The 15,336-nt window shown below is 46.8% G+C and overlaps 1 protein-coding gene across 1 annotated transcript; it reads left to right on the top strand.

The window, feature by feature from the left end:
* Window positions 1–6,895: 6,895 nt before the first annotated feature.
* On the top strand, window positions 6,896–9,385 carry HOXC9 (homeobox C9; the record flags this gene model as incomplete). Its single annotated transcript, XM_084303511.1, has 2 exons — window positions 6,896–7,456; window positions 9,141–9,385. Exons 1-2 carry the CDS (start codon window positions 6,919–6,921, stop codon window positions 9,383–9,385), a joined length of 783 nt encoding a protein of 260 aa, XP_084159637.1. The 5' UTR covers window positions 6,896–6,918.
* Between the last annotated feature and the right edge of the window lie 5,951 nt (window positions 9,386–15,336).

The raw sequence follows: 15,336 nt of genomic DNA, 5'->3' as shown, positions 1-15,336 counted from the left end.
GTTCAAAGCAATGTTGCATGGAGTACGGCTATTTTCATCACTATTTTAGGTTGACTGCACCAGGCTGGAAAAATGTAATAAGCGAGTTCAAAAAAGGGTAAGGGAAGAAAAAAAATGGAAGAAGCTCATTCACAATACTGTAAATTAATATTTCAACAGGGACAAGGTTGATTACTGGTACTTTTAACCATAATTATTTGATATTAGTGCTGTGATAATTGAATGATTTAAAGGATTCATTACATGTATGATGAGTTTGCCTTCTCTGTATTAACTATCTGCAGATTTCTTTCCCTTTCTTCTAACAGCATGTACAAGACAAAACAATATCTATTCTCTGTATATTAAGATTGATTTTATTTCTGAGAGACCACCCCCCTGGAGAGAAAGAGAAGAATCTAAAGTTAATATATGTTTAGCAACCCAACTCCAGAAATGCAATAAAAGTTAAAATCTCCCCTACTGTTTTTTAATTATGATATTAGATCAGGAAGAAGGACGGTGGGAATTTATTGCTCCAACTATTTTGTATAGATGTGCCTGTTTTTTATGTAAAAACATGGGTAGTCAAAAAGACACCATGCTGTTCGCCTTCATCTTTCTTCACGTAATATTGTTTGCTTTGTTGCTAATGTTCATGCACTTTCTGATGCTGTTATCAGAGTAAAATATTAGAGATATTACGATACGCTGGATTGCATAATTTTTCTTGCGTCTCTTTGTATAATGCTCCTCTCCCAGCAGGTGTAATTTTAAAACCTGGAGGCTTTTGCTCGTGTGTGTGCGTGTGTGTGAGCGCATTGCCTATGTATGAACTTTATCCTTTGCTGCTAGGAATGACTTTGGGTGGTTTTGCAAAATACCTCCTAGCCAAAGCAATGGGTCGGAGAAGTTGAGTAGGAGGCTGTGGGAAGATGGGGTTGCGTTGATAAACTCTCCCGTTTTGCAGCAGGGGAAGAAGTGGGCTATATTCTGGTTTGGTCCCCCCCCTCCTTCCCCTCCAAAAAAAGAAAGAAAACAAACAAGCAATCCTGGTTTATGCAGATATTTGCTCCGCTGGACTTGGAGCAAGTCTGCTGATGGCTCAGCACCTCCCTGCGAGATGTGCCCGCTCTGGGGCTGCAAAAGGACCGGGGCTGCCAGGGGGGGAGCCGCGTGTGGCAGTAAATGTCCCCGCACCAGGTCGTTCCCTTTGGGTGTCGGGGTGTCCACCAAGTCCTTGCAGAGGCAGCTGGTTCCGCAGAGGAGCTGTGCATGGAGCTGCTTGGAAAGGAGGGGTGGATGAGGACAGGAACGGGGCATCGCCTCAATATTCTGTATTTTAAGCCATATCTGTGGCAGATACAGGCAGGTTTAGCACTGGGCTGATCTCCTGGAGGAGACGTTTGCACCAGGCCAGAGATATTGCGGTGCAGCTTGGGCTGGAATCCATCGCCTAAAGCAGCACCCTTCGCCCCTCCGCCTCCCTCCCGCCCCCCCATGCATTTTGTGGGGTTATTGTCTTATTTGAGGGCACCAGACTCTTCCTAACACCTTGTGCTCGCTTTCAAGCTCGCTGGTGTGCAACTGTAGCAGCCAAACAATAGAATTTGCAGACACAACTTGGAGCTTGCAACTATAGTTATCTATGCTAATTACAGGGTGTCTGACAGAAACATAATAAATGTAAAGGGAGAAGTATAGAAATATGTTTCTTCAGGCAGTATACAGTTCGCCTCTCTGGGTTCAGGCTTGTTTTCTTGCTCTTCTTTTAATTTACTTCTCTGGGAAATTTTTTTCCCCTTCTCTTGACCTGCATTTCATATCACACCCAAAACCGAGCTAACCTGGTATGCCTCAGCGTGGCGTGGGGCTTCGTTTCGTGCCCTCCCCGGCTGCTGCAGACAAGCTGCTGTTTGCGAACATCTGCAGTAGGCTTCGTCTGGTGGAGACCTGAAATTTTGGAAAAGGACACCATAACACACTTAAAGAAATTGTTCTGAGCTTTAATTGCACCTCGGAATTTATTGTCTATTACCCGTACCTCCAACACTGGAGAGACAGGAATTCTTAGCAACAAACAGAAGGGGGGGAGAAAGCACTTAAGCAGGTAAAAAACTCCTGCAGTGTCCTTTTAACTGAACGTTGATTTTATTTGCCTTAGCTATGACTCCCATATTGGGTTAGGTTTGAAGTTAGGTTGATACAGGGCGCTGTGCGTGCAAGTTCCACTGGTCAGTTGTTGTCCTGGGGAGCTTTCCCCGTATGATAACTTGTAAGAAACCCTGATTAAATATGATTTTTGAGCAGCCAAAGAATTTAGTAGGGGAAAGGCAAAGCCTATAGCCTGCAATCGCGCTGCTGCAAGAACCATGGATGGTATCTGACCTGAAATTAATCTTTCTCCATATTTATTTACTTTAACAGACAATCCTGGAATAAATAGAGGCATCTGGGGGATCAAGAAATATTTCGCAGCCTCTTCAGAGAGTCTGCTTTACATTCGTGCAATCTATTGTGTACAGTTTCTTCCCTCTCTCTCTCTCTCTCTCTTTTTTTTTTTTTTTTTAATAAATTAAAAGGAGGGGTGAAGAAAAGGAACAAAAGACAGAAAGAACTTGAGCAGGCTAAAGAGGAAGGGAATGGGGAAGGACAAAGCGGAGGAAAGAAGGGAACTTTATCCTGGGCTGGGGCTGGGGATGCAGGCGCAGGGGCGTGCTGCTGGCTGGAAGTTGGCGCTGGCTGCAGGCTGACTTTCGTTTCGCTTATGGAGAGATATGAACCAGCACCTCCCTTCCCTGCTCCGGCACGGCTGGAGGTGTGCAGCGGGGCCGGGGGGGAAGGAGCGGCGAGAAAACGCCGATTTCTTTTTTAATCCGAACTTGACAGTGTTAATTGAACCAAGGGAAAGCGGGGGAATGCGCTTGTTCTTTTTTTTTTTTTTTTTTTTCCTCTCTCCCCTCCTTTTCCCCTCCCCGTGTGTGTGTGTGCGAGGAGGCTCCGTTTGTCTGCCTGTCAAGGGGGGCGCGGTGCCTGCTCGTCCCCGGGCCCCCCGGTGGAGCCTCCGGGCTGCCCCCGCGGGCGGCTCCGGTCCCGGCCTCGGGGTGCCCCGGGCGGGCGCAGGAGCCGCAGCCCCTCTCTGCAGGAAGGCGGCGGCTACTGCCTGCTCTCAGGCCTGCAGTTGCAGCACGGATGCCCCCCACCCTACCCCCAGTTGCTGCCTTTTCACTACCATCAGTTTTCAAAAAAAAAAAAAAAAATTTTTAAATGTAAAAATCAAAGAAAGCAGTGTCACTTCAGTGAGCAGGCTCTCCAGTAGTGTTTCTTTTTTTTTTTTTTTTTCTTTTTTTTTTTTTCCCCTCCCTCTTCTGTCTTTTTATTTTATTAGGATTATTTTTGTCTCCGTTCCTTCCAATCAGGGGAGAATTTCTCAAAGCGAAACTAAAAGATTTCGAAGCAAGCGGAGAGCCCAGGGAAGGGAAGGGATGCAGCTCGGGCTGAGCACACACAGCACTTGCAGAGAGCAGGGCGAACATGGGAAGAAGCATTTAGCTCCGAAAGGTGTCAGAAGTCAACGGGCCAGGACAGTGCTCAGACAAAGGCTTGATTTTCTGTAACGTCCTAATTTGCGAAGCGATTTTTTTTCTCCCTCCACCAGGAATAAAACCAAACAAAATAAAATGCTCTTACAGCTTGTGGACTGCTAGTGTTAGTTTTTCTCAATGCAATTAAGTTTCTTCCCCCTGCAGATTCAAAAGGGGAGGTGAGAGGAAAAGATATTAGTCTGCCTGGAAGGGATCTGATAGTTCACCATCATTTCAGAAGAGGTAATCTCCCATTAAACAAGTATCGGAGCTTTTGTGGAGGCATAAGAGTCTAGCTGGAGCGTGCATAAAAGATGCGAGATAACCTTGTAGCTGCTGAATTCAATAGCAAGGCGTGTTTTAATTCCTGTGTGGATGTTTGCTTGGAGCCACTACTACTTAAAAGAAGAATATCTCAGGATCTTGCTTTCTTTGCCCTGCACTCTGAGTGGACTTTATTCACGTAACTTTGCATTCATCCATGGGGATGGTTTCATGTCGAGATAAGCGTGAAAGGAGAATATTTCATGTGGGTTCACATCGTGTTTTGGGATTCTGCAGCTAACCGGGGAGAAAACGTTGTCTTGAGCCGTGTCTTTAGTTTGCTTTAAGGTGAAGTGTCTCCATCTCTGCTTTGTACTGCTTAATTCTCAGAGACGAGCAGGCTCTGAATGGAAGGGGTTTGTATTACAAGCGCTATGATTTTTTTTTTTTTTTGTAGATCCCACAACAATATGGGGAGTGAACAATTCTATGTGCTGGAGGTTTCCGTATAAATAAAAGAAATCTTTGCAAGATATTATGTTTGCCTTTGTGTAACACCAAAATGCACCATCCACGACTAATTTAGTGACCTTGTCTGCTTGCATTAAGGTTACAAAAACTGCTGCTCCTCATTATAACTCTGTTGCTTGGGTAATTTCTGCTCGTTTTGTGGTTCGTCTGTGGTATATTCTGACATTTTTTTCCTTTGGAAAACGTCCCCACTGCCTCTGCTTTTCGGTGCTTCTCTCCCTCTGCATGTTCAGCGTCTTTCTCTCTCTCTCCTTCTCCCTTTGCCTGTTTTTTCTTTCTCTCTCTCCCCTTCTGCATATACGTCTGCAGACAACCCTTCTTTTGTAAGGTTTTTCTTTAGAATATTCCACCAAAGTAGAAAAGCCAAGCTGCTTTTTCCCCTGCACATGTCACCTCCCAGTATATTAGCAACCTTGCACAGTAAGTATTTTAAAAATGGGAATAGATAAAAGAATGATGACCATATATATATATTTTTTTCTCGTGAACATAAAAATAACCGTCATTGGAGAGTTGTGATTGACAGATAAATTGGTCTCGATAAAGGCCAAAGAAGACATTCTGCTCCTGCAGGAATATTTCCCTTTAAGGGCTCACATAAAGCAGGGGACTTAAAACGGAACGAGGAATAAATTCTGTGGGTGACCGAGTTGATGTCTCTTCCCTTCGAATTTGGAAAACCTTGAATCCCTTCACAAACATCCCCCACCACCCCCCTCACATTTTTCTTTTAAAGCCTTCCCTGTTTTCCGAGAGGGAAATCTTATTTCTAGCAGCTGCAAGGGCAGCCTGCTGCAGCTTTTTACTCAAATTAAGGTGCAGGATTTTATCTTGGCTCAGCTGAGGCAACTTTGGAGGGTCTGGGGGCTCTCCTCGCAGCATCACGTCTTCTCGCCTGTTTGTGCCCGGATCTGCTTTAATCCCTTTTCTCCTAATGCTCGAGTTTCCCATGCAAGTTGCTGAGAAAAAAAAAAAAAAAAAAAAAAAAAAAAAGGAATACAATTCTGTCATGTGTGTTCATGGGACCTGCACAGACTGTACAGAGCGTGTGTCACTTGTGAACGCTGCATCACTGGAGACACACTGCCCACCCCCTGTGCCTTCCTGCCTGCCTGTCTCTCCCTAGGAGGAAACACCACCGCTTTCTGAGCCCACACTTTTTCTTGTTCTTGCAAATTTTGACCATTTCCCTCTCTCCCCACCATGTCACCCCAGCCCTATAAAACCCGAGGTGATGAATAGCCCTGGAGAGCCTAGACAATCCAGATTATTATTTTCTTGTTTGGTTTCTTGAAAAAAAAAATAAATAATGAGGGGTTATTTTTGGTTAGGTATCTTTTTTCTTTCTTTCTTTCCAGAGAAATCGCCTAACTCCATTCTTTCAGACTCCAATGGGCGTGAGCTATTTACCTACCTGTCTTCCCTTACAAAGGAAAGGTTATTCTCTCAAAATGCAGGCAGGGTATCACGGATTTTTTAACGCTCCCAACTTCTTCAATCGATTTGGTGCAAAAAGAAAAGTTTCCACGCGTTTAAAAAAAAAAAAAACACAAAAAACAAACAAAAACAGAACAATCATGTGCCAACCACACATTGTTGCTCGCTCCTAATACGCAAAAGCGTTCTCATCCTCAGCTACGCCTTATAGCTGAAAGTCAGTCTTACAGTTTTATTTAATGAACGACACATTTATGAACAATCAAATGATCCTCGTAAAAATTTTATTGAAGGACATAAAAACATCCACGACTACTTGCCGAATAATGCAGCCTTTCACTGCAAAAGCTCTTTCCTTTTTTTTTTTTTTTTTTTTTTTTAAGTGGTGGTGGTGTTATTATTTTCCCTTCCTCTTTTCAAAGGTGCTCCTCACATCTACACATTTTGGTTTTCCTCCGGAAGACACTTAGTTTGCAAAGCAGGAATGGATGTGCCTGTGCCCCCCAGATTTCTCAGCTGTTAGGCAGGCTGACGGTTTAGACATCGCTGAAAAAAAAAAAAAAAAAAAAAAAAAAAAAAGATGACAAAAGCTCCGTTTGTGCCTAGAAGCCTCTCCCCCCACGGTTCTTTGGAGAAGTGCTGTGGGGAGCCCAACTCTAAGCCCACTTCGCCCCGCTCCCCTCGCCACCCGAGATATTCAATTTTCACGTAGCCAGCCTAGCCTGGGAGCTGCAGAATCGAAGGACAGAGACAAATTACGTCAAGAAATAGTTCCTGCGCTACCTTCCCCGGTTACCTTCCACCTTCCTCAGCCCTGGGGTCGCCGTGCCCGGCTCGGGCAGGGCAGCCCCCGGCCCCCGCGGAGCCGCCTCCCGCCTCCCCCGCTCCGCGTTATTTCCAGAGCTTTTAGCAAAAGCCAGGTCGCATAGGCGCTATTAAAAAAAGACCTGCGGATTGATCCACGCTATATTTTTGGGTAAATACAATCACGTGAGGGCGGGCAGCCAATGGCAAACTGGGAAAGGCTGAAAAAATAATTACCTGCCCTGATTGTTCTATGAGAAGATAAAAAGTACACATACAGTTCATACAATAATCTTATGAATGTAAAAGAGGGGGAACCATGTCGGCTTCTGGCCCCATAAGCAACTACTATGTAGACTCCTTGATAAGCCATGAAAACGAAGAGCTCTTGGCCTCCAGGTTCCCCACCACTGCCTCCCACCCGGCTGCTGCCAGACCTTCAGGATTAGTCCCGGACTGTGCCGACTTTCCTTCCTGCAGTTTCGCCCCCAAGCCGGCCGTTTTTACAACCTCCTGGGCTCCCGTGCACTCCCAGTCGTCCGTGGGCTACCACCCGTACGCCCCCCAGGCGCCCGTGGGGGCCGAGCCCAGGTACATGCGGACTTGGCTGGAGCCCCTCGCCGGGGCCGTCTCCTTCCCGGCCTTCGCACCCGGCGGCCGCCCCTACGGCCTCAAACCCGACGCCTTCCCCGGGCGGAGGGCAGAATGCGGCCCCGCGGACGGCCGCGGCTACCCGGACTACATGTACGCGGCTCCCGGGGAGCTGAGAGACAGAGCAGCGCAGACAATTCCTTCCCCGGAGTCCGAAGCCATCGCTTCCAGCAAACACAAAGAAGAAAAGCACGAATTAGACCCTAGTAAGTCGAAGTCATTCTTGTTTACAACCGGGGAGGCATTACAGCTTCCAGGACCGTACTCAATAAAATGAAATTACCTTAGAGAGCCCGACCCTAAAACTCCAGATATGCAGGAAGATCTGGGGGTTTGAGAGAGTCCGCCTAGCAGAGCCTGAGAGCGAATATCTGTACTTTGTTTTGGGCTGTTTAGGCTATTTTTGCAGGGGGGCTGTTGGCTGCTTTGATCAAATATTCATCACCTTCCACTGGGGGGAATTAAAAAAAAAAAAAAAAAGGAAGGAAGGAAAGGAAAGGCAGGGAGTGCGTGTGCGAGGGGGCTAGGCAGGGGGAGAAGCCTCTTTGCTTTCAAATATTTCCACTTTCAAAGAAGGAGGACGAGCTGCTGGCTGGAAGTGAACGTGTTGCTGTGGGGGTTTGGGAGGGGAAAGGAGGCTCTCTGAATAAATGCAGAGGTGTCTCTTTATCTGTTTGAAAAATCAAGAGGAGCTGCACCCGTGCAATTGTTCCTAAAATATCCCAGCACGTGGGAATAAAGGAAAAGGTGGGTACCCTGGGCGGGGGGGCCGGGGGGAGAAAGAGCGAGGAGGAAAATTAGGATGGGGAAGGCAAGAGCTGAGTGCGCGCAGGCAGCTGGGGGCAAAAGGCAGCGAGCGCAGGACATTGGACCATACACTTGAAGAAACATCTTCTGCAGCCCAAGTGAGAGAGGGAGGGAAAAAAAACAAGCACCACGAAACCTTGAACACGGGGAGGGGGGGGCAGCAGCGGGGTCAGGTAACCACCAGCACCACCCGCACCTCCAGCCTGCAAGCGGGGACCCGGCTCTGCCCCAAAAGTGCTGCAAAACCCCTGCTGGAGCTGGGCTCAGCCCCAGCCGTGGGGCTAGCAGGGGGGGCCCGGGGTGCACCATGTGCAGGCTGCACCTCCTGGCCTAACTTTGGGCTCGAAAGGCGGTTTTCGAGTGTTGAGCTGGGTGGCAGCAGCTGGGAGCACCTTTGTGGCTCTGTATCTCGCTGCCTATCTCACACCTCTATTTATTACACGCGGGCCGGTGCCAGGCACCCTCGTGATAAAAATCAGGCGAGGAATCAGGGGGCGAATGCCTGGCTTTTGGCTGCCAGGGAGCTCCCTAAAACGGGGAAAGAGCGAAGGAGGCGAGCACCACTCTCTCTGCCCAGCCGAGTGGGGCTGTGCGAGGTCCTAAAGGCTAGGAAAAAGCTATTTCTGGGAGCCAGGGGGGCACCTCGAGTGTCATTTTAAGATATTACAAAAATAAACTGGACTTTCCAGGTCTGTGAGAGCTTCGAGGGAAAGTGTTGGAGAGCTGAGGTTGTAAAAAGAGTTTATGGGCCTATGAAATGGTGGGAATTTTGACTTTTTATGACTATGTTCTTAGATTACTGCTAGTAGCAGTCATGTGGATAATTATTATTTTAAACCCATTGCTACAGTTTTATTTACTGAAACTTTTATGTGAGAACAGCAGCAAAAGAAAAGGAAATGACCCCTCCAAAATAAACAGATTAAACTCTTCTGAAGGTCACTTAAAATATTTAGGTAAGATCTGCTAATTAAACAGGTTTCTTTCTATGGACACGCTAGGACGTGGAGGGGGGAGGGAAGAAAGGCAGCTGTATACATTGATTTCTTTTTCAAAAAAAAAAAAAAATATCTTCTTTCTCAGACAATCCCGTCGCAAATTGGATTCATGCGCGCTCCACGAGGAAGAAAAGATGTCCTTACACAAAGTATCAGACCCTGGAACTGGAAAAAGAGTTTTTATTCAATATGTACCTTACACGGGACCGGAGGTACGAAGTAGCCAGAGTCCTTAATCTCACTGAACGCCAAGTCAAAATCTGGTTTCAGAACAGGCGAATGAAAATGAAGAAAATGAATAAAGAAAAAACCGATAAAGAACAGCAATAAAGTTGGCAAAGTCCAGTCAATGAGAATCGAGGGTGGAAAAAAAAAAAAAAAAAAAAAGGAGGCTGTTTTTGGGGGTTGAAATGTTTCTGACTTTGAATGTGCGGATGAATGTTTAGCATTATAGGCAAACACAGCAAGCGTTTTGGGACACGAGTCTTTTCTAAAATGCAACTAAATAAAAGAAAGATGTTTGGGGGGGTTGTTTTCTCTTCCTTTCTTCTTCCTCAATTTTTGTTTTGTCCTCCTCAGAAAACAAACACAAGAAGTACTTGAATTTTTTTTTTTTTTAGTATTTTATTTCATAAGTTAAACTGATCCAGTATTTTTATTTTTTAATTCCGTGAGCTCGTGAGTGAATATTTTGTACAAAAGAGAGGAAACAGAGAAAAGAGACTGAAGGGAATATGGCTCAATGATGTTCTGTCATGGTGTTGAACGTTTCTGCTGTACTTATTTGTGTATTTTATTCTCGTCTCAGAACCGTTCTGTAATATTGTTATGTTCGCTATTGTAGAGCAGCTCTATGTAAATATACCTAACGTCACGGAGAAAAAAAAAAAAAAAAAAAAAAAAAAAAAATCTCATGATGGAGGTGTCTTTATTCAGAGCCCTCTGCAGAGGAGCAGCCCCGAGGCTTTGCCGGTGCCGCAGCCTCGGCGGGGTGGACCCGGGCATCCCCCGCAGGCAGGGGAGAGCGGAGCTTTCTGCTTCCTTCCCCAGCACTTTTATATTTCACAGTACCATAATAAAAGGCGCTGAGGTAAGGGTTATATGTGCCATCAATTTTTAGATTGGGATAATTAATTGTACTAATTTATGACCCCAGGCAATCGAAGTATATGTAAAAAGCCTAAATATGGATGCTGGGAATAGAGGAGCTGGCAAAGGCATCCGCTCTCTGCCATCCGCTCAGGGGGAGCTTCTGCGATACCGATGGGTTGCCAAAACTTGGAGCACTGCTGGAAGTGCTGCTCCTCGCAAGACAGCCGGAGCTGCCCAGGAGGAAGGGAGAAAAAAAAAAAAGAAAAAAGAAAAAAAAAAAAAAAGGATACAAAAAAGGCTCGAGTGGAGAGGAGCTGCAGGAAAGAAAGAGCAGGGGAATAAAGCAATGCATGGTGGCGATGCGGCACTCTGCGATTTTTCGGGCTAAAAGACAAAAAGGCAGAATTCCCTCCTTTGGCCCTACACGGGGAAGAAATAAAAAAAAAAAAAGGGGGGGGGGGGGGGGAAGCTGTTGGCTGCGGAAAGGTCAAACCCCACCGTCCTGCCAGGACGAAGTGGGTCGGGGCTTTCTGGAGCTGCAGAGGCGAGAAAACGCTGCCCACAGCGCGCTAGAGCAGGGATTTATCAATGGCTCCTTCTCTGGGCGCTTTCCAGGCTGCTGAATGAGAAACAAGAGGCAGGAGATTGTATAAAAAATGAGCAGCGAGGGATGTTTAATCATAAAAACTTGTTATAGGTCCCTTTCTTTAATGAAATGAGTGGAGCTGCGTTTTAATCTTTCTAATCAAAACCAGATCAGGCGAGCAAGATACGTTTGTCGCCCTCGTCCCAGTTCCTCCGAAATAAAAAAATCTGGAAGCGATTACTTCTGCTGATCTCATAAAATATTGCTCTTTAATATTTCTTGCTTAAGCATTTGGAGGGTTTTTTCCCTTCCCTGATTTGTGTCCTCGCTTTTAAAGCGGGCTCTATTTTTGTCACCGGCGGGGGACAGGCGCACCGCGGTCTATCAGCGGAGCCATCCCTGGAGCAAGGGAAGCTAAAAGCCCTTTTACAATCCCAGTTTTGTGCTAGATCTGTTTGGAAAACCTTAACGAGCGCAATGAAATGGTCAGGTTAGAAAACATTTTAGCAGAGTGAAGATTTATGGACCAAAAAAAAAAAAAAAAAAAAAAAAGGAGTGGGGGATCTTTCTACCTCGTGTCAATTCATTTTTATTATTGTTATTATTAATATTATTTTCCCTCCCGTCTGCTTTTCTGTCTGCGTTCATCCCGGCTCGAATAAAGGATGAAATCTTGCAGGGCTGAGAAGCCGTTCGCCCACCTCCTCTTGGCGAGAGGAGAGAAATCTCTCCGTTTTATTGTTATTAATTAAGAGAAAATCCCAATCATCATTTGGACAGGACTTTGGAGGCAGTTTCGGACCCAGCTCTCTGGAGGGGCTTGTCAGGAGTGTTTAGCGATGTTGAAAAGACATGATGTATGGAAGTTCATTTTGGCCCCCTTTCATTCAAACGGATCTCATTTCCAGTGAGACCACAGCCTGCTCCCTCCCTCCCCCAGCCCTCCCCTCCCTCCCCAGCCTCTTCCTCCCTGCCGCAGCCTCCGCTCAGCCTCCGGTCCCATTACAGCCGACGGGCAGCGGAGGAGATGCCCCTTTGTCTGCACCGAGCTGCTGCCGGGGCTTTCTTTTGTTGGTGGTGGGTTGGGTTGGGTTAAAATCCTGCCGCAGTTTTAGTTCATGTGCAAGGCCCCCGGTATCCTCACCCCCCGGTGCAGGGTTGCACCAGTTATAAAATGCCATTTGGCCCTGCTGGGAGGCTGCGCTGGTGCGGCTCAGCCATTGAATTTCTCCGCCACCGCAGCCCTCGCCTCCTCCAGTGGCGAAAAAACCCCAGTGTGGTTTAAAATAAATAATAATAATAAGATTAAAAAAAAAAAAAAAAGGAAAAAATGAAACAGCAACCGGCCATCACAGAGCAGCACAGCTCGTGGCCAGCCTTTCCCCGGATTAATGCATCAAAATGCTCCAATTTCGGCATTCTTTGACATATGGCGCGTGTGTGCAGACGCATACTGATACAGCTATTGTGTGCCTGCGCTGGTGAACATGCACATGTATTTCTGCCCAGGGAGAGAGGTAAAGATGTGCTTGTGGCTGAGCTCATGCTCACGGAGATAGAAATATGTATGTTTAATATACGTGCGTGTCTATAAGGTCCTCGGTGTGTCGGGTGCGTGTGTGGTTTGTGTGTGCCGGGTTTCAAATCTGCCCTTTTGTAAGGCACACAAAACCGACAGGACCCTACAGCTGTCCATAGGTACATTTCCGCAGCCAAAAAAATGCCACTTTTACAACTCTGTTTGTCTCACTGCTATGCGGGGCTGAATAGGAGCGAACAAAACAGGACCCTAGATCTGGCTAGACGTCTGGCTTTAATTGCTTTATGGTTTAAATAAGGTGGGTGCTCTTCTCTTTGAAACCGGATTATTGGAATGTTTTGTCTACAAGCTACAAACAACAGACCCCCTCGGACGAGGGGAGGTAAAAAAATAAAATAAAACCCCAACCCCAAGCCAAAACTGATAAAAGCGGGGAGGCTGCGAGGGGGGTGGGGGGGGGTGGCACATCTGGTGGGTTTGTTTGGCCCTGCGTGCGTGTGTACACACATTGTGCTGCCTTTTTTTTTTTTTTTTTTTTAATGGGTGATAGACTGTGGAGGGGGAAGAGGAAAACAGTCTTCCTCCCCCTCCAAAAAAAAAAAAAAAAAAATCCTTGTGTTCATATAGTGCTCCCCGCCGCCGCGCTGCGCTGTTGGAGGCTCCGTTCGCCCCCCCCGGGGGATATAGGAGGAGGTGAGGGGGGGGTCGGTTAAAACGCAGAGCCCGGGGACCCTCGGGGGTCTGCGGGGGCCCCCCCAAACCGCCCGGGGCGCTGCGCCCCACGGCGGCCGCGAGATGGCGCTGTTGCCCAATCTTAGCGCGGGGCTGCGCGCAGCGGGGAGCGCGCCCCGCACCCGCGGCTCCCCCGCGCCCGCGGAGCGGCCCCGCGCAGGGTCCGGCTGGGGAGGGATGGAAGAAAAAGAATGGGGGAGACACGGGGCCGCCTGGCTTCACCGCCACCCCCTCCCTCCGCTTTGCACCGCGCTGAGAAAAATATAAATTGCTTTTTTTTTTTTTTTTTTCCTTCCCCTATATATATATATGTATATTTTAACGCGGAGCAGCGCTCAGGGCTGACATCTGACGGCGCGGGGAGCGCATAAATGCATAAAAATGCTTGCAGAGAAATTGCCTATATCCAAGCGTGATTTTTTATTTTTTTTTTCTCCTTTATTGACTCACGTCACGTATCTCTCCAAAGCCTCTTCCTTTTTGGGGTGGGGAAGGAGGGAATGACATCTTCCAGTGAAGGTCAGGGCAGGAAGGGGGGGGGGGGGGTATAAAATAAACTCCGTGAGTGTACAATGAAGCACCTAAAAGTACAATACAGCCGCACCGCTAACGCCAGAGTGAAGCGCATGCACCCGCAAGGCACATTACCCCACACCCATCCACACCTCCAAACACAGCCAAAACAGTAGAGACAAAGAGCAGCACTTTCCCCAGACACTAAATGTCAAGATATTTCCTTTAAAATGAAGTAGGCAATCGCATATATCTTATTTCATGAAACCTGGAAAGGTGGGGGGGATCCTTTCTTTCACAGACACTGAAGGCAAACATTTATTTCCCAGCCTAGGTATGATTCCGGCTGTTGAAATACTCGGTGCACCTTTGCTTACTGAGTCCGGGGATAAAGGTTTGAAAAATGCAGCATTTCTTCCCGATAGCAGCCCGAACTGCCCATATCTGACAACTTTTTTTTTGTGCTTTCCCATCCTTCTATTTGCACAGCAGTGTTTATTGCATGGGCAGGCACTGGGATTTTAAAAATAGAAATGCTATTGATTAGATGAGGAAAATAGTTACCTCGACTATTAGCTGTTAATTAAGGAGCCTCTGTCCCTAGCTGCCCTTTTCTTCTGTTTTGGGGGGTTTCTCTAGGGAAAGGGGAATCTGGGGAAGGGGAGACGAAGGTGGGTGCGTGCTGGATAAATGAATATGGTCATTGTGCCGTCCTTGAGATTATTCGGGTATGGAGACTATTTCTTCACAGCTAATGCAGCTTGTTTTTTAGAAGTGTTTTCACAATAGGCGGTGGAAAAATCACTGTTCTCCTGCACAGCTCATTGTCTGCATACGGGGAGGAAAAGCCTAACATATGTAGCCCTTCTGAAGGGAAAAATACATCCCCTATTTCTGAAAATCTAATAAAGATGGACTGAGTGGCTACTGTGCCTTTTCCTCTTCTTGGGAAAGGAGCTGCTAAAAAATCCAGTTTCTGTCTCACCAGAGGGTTGAGCCACCCCGTGCCTCAAAAAAATCGAGAATGTGACCTTTGCTGGGAAGAAAAACACCTAATATCACCTCTGCAAGCGCAGCTGAGGTGGGATTTTCTCCCTCCACACTTGAAATCGGCCAGAGTTCCCCAGGTCTCTTCTGAAAATAATTAGGCTGCTTTTTGTGGAGGAACATGAGGGAAACATTTAAAGGGCTGTAGACTTTTGAAGGAAACACGGGGACTGGTATAACACTATGTCATTTACAGACGTGGGGTGGATGTTTTTGGCGGCTCGGGACTCTACGGAAAATATCCCTTTGCGAAGTGTCCCCCCCCACCCCCTTTCCCCTACCCACGCCTTGAAAAATTAAGGCGAATCCTGGTGATTTTAGGTGATTTTTTAATGAGTTGAGTTCCTTCGTGCGGTCGTAAAATGAAGTGTCCGAAGTGAAAGGTTGCAGCGAGTGGTCACTCACGGCGCAAAAAGTCTGGGAAAGGGGCACGCCAACACCACTGCCAACGACGGAAAAATCCCAATGTGCAAGAGCGAACAAAAATGCCGATGGTTATTTTTTTTTTACAGGCGAAGCCCCCTGGTACATGCACAAAAGGGAACACATACTTTCTGTCTCACTTTTCCTCTTTCTTCCAAAGTAGCTCTCTTTAAGCAATGGTCTACTTTATTCCCTTGGAAGGACGCTTCCCTGTTATTTCCAGCCTTGGATTTTCAGTGGTTGGCTCGAAAGGAAGCACGAAAAAAAAAAAAAATAACTCCCCATAATTTTCTGCCTTTATTTTCTTAAAAGAAGGACAGCAAGAAGCAGCCAATCAATAAGGAGAAG

Source organism: Netta rufina, assembly GCF_964035555.1.
Source record: "Netta rufina genome assembly, chromosome: 30".
Taxonomy (NCBI): Eukaryota; Metazoa; Chordata; class Aves; order Anseriformes; family Anatidae; genus Netta; species Netta rufina.
This window is presented reverse-complemented; position numbering and strand designations above follow the sequence as displayed.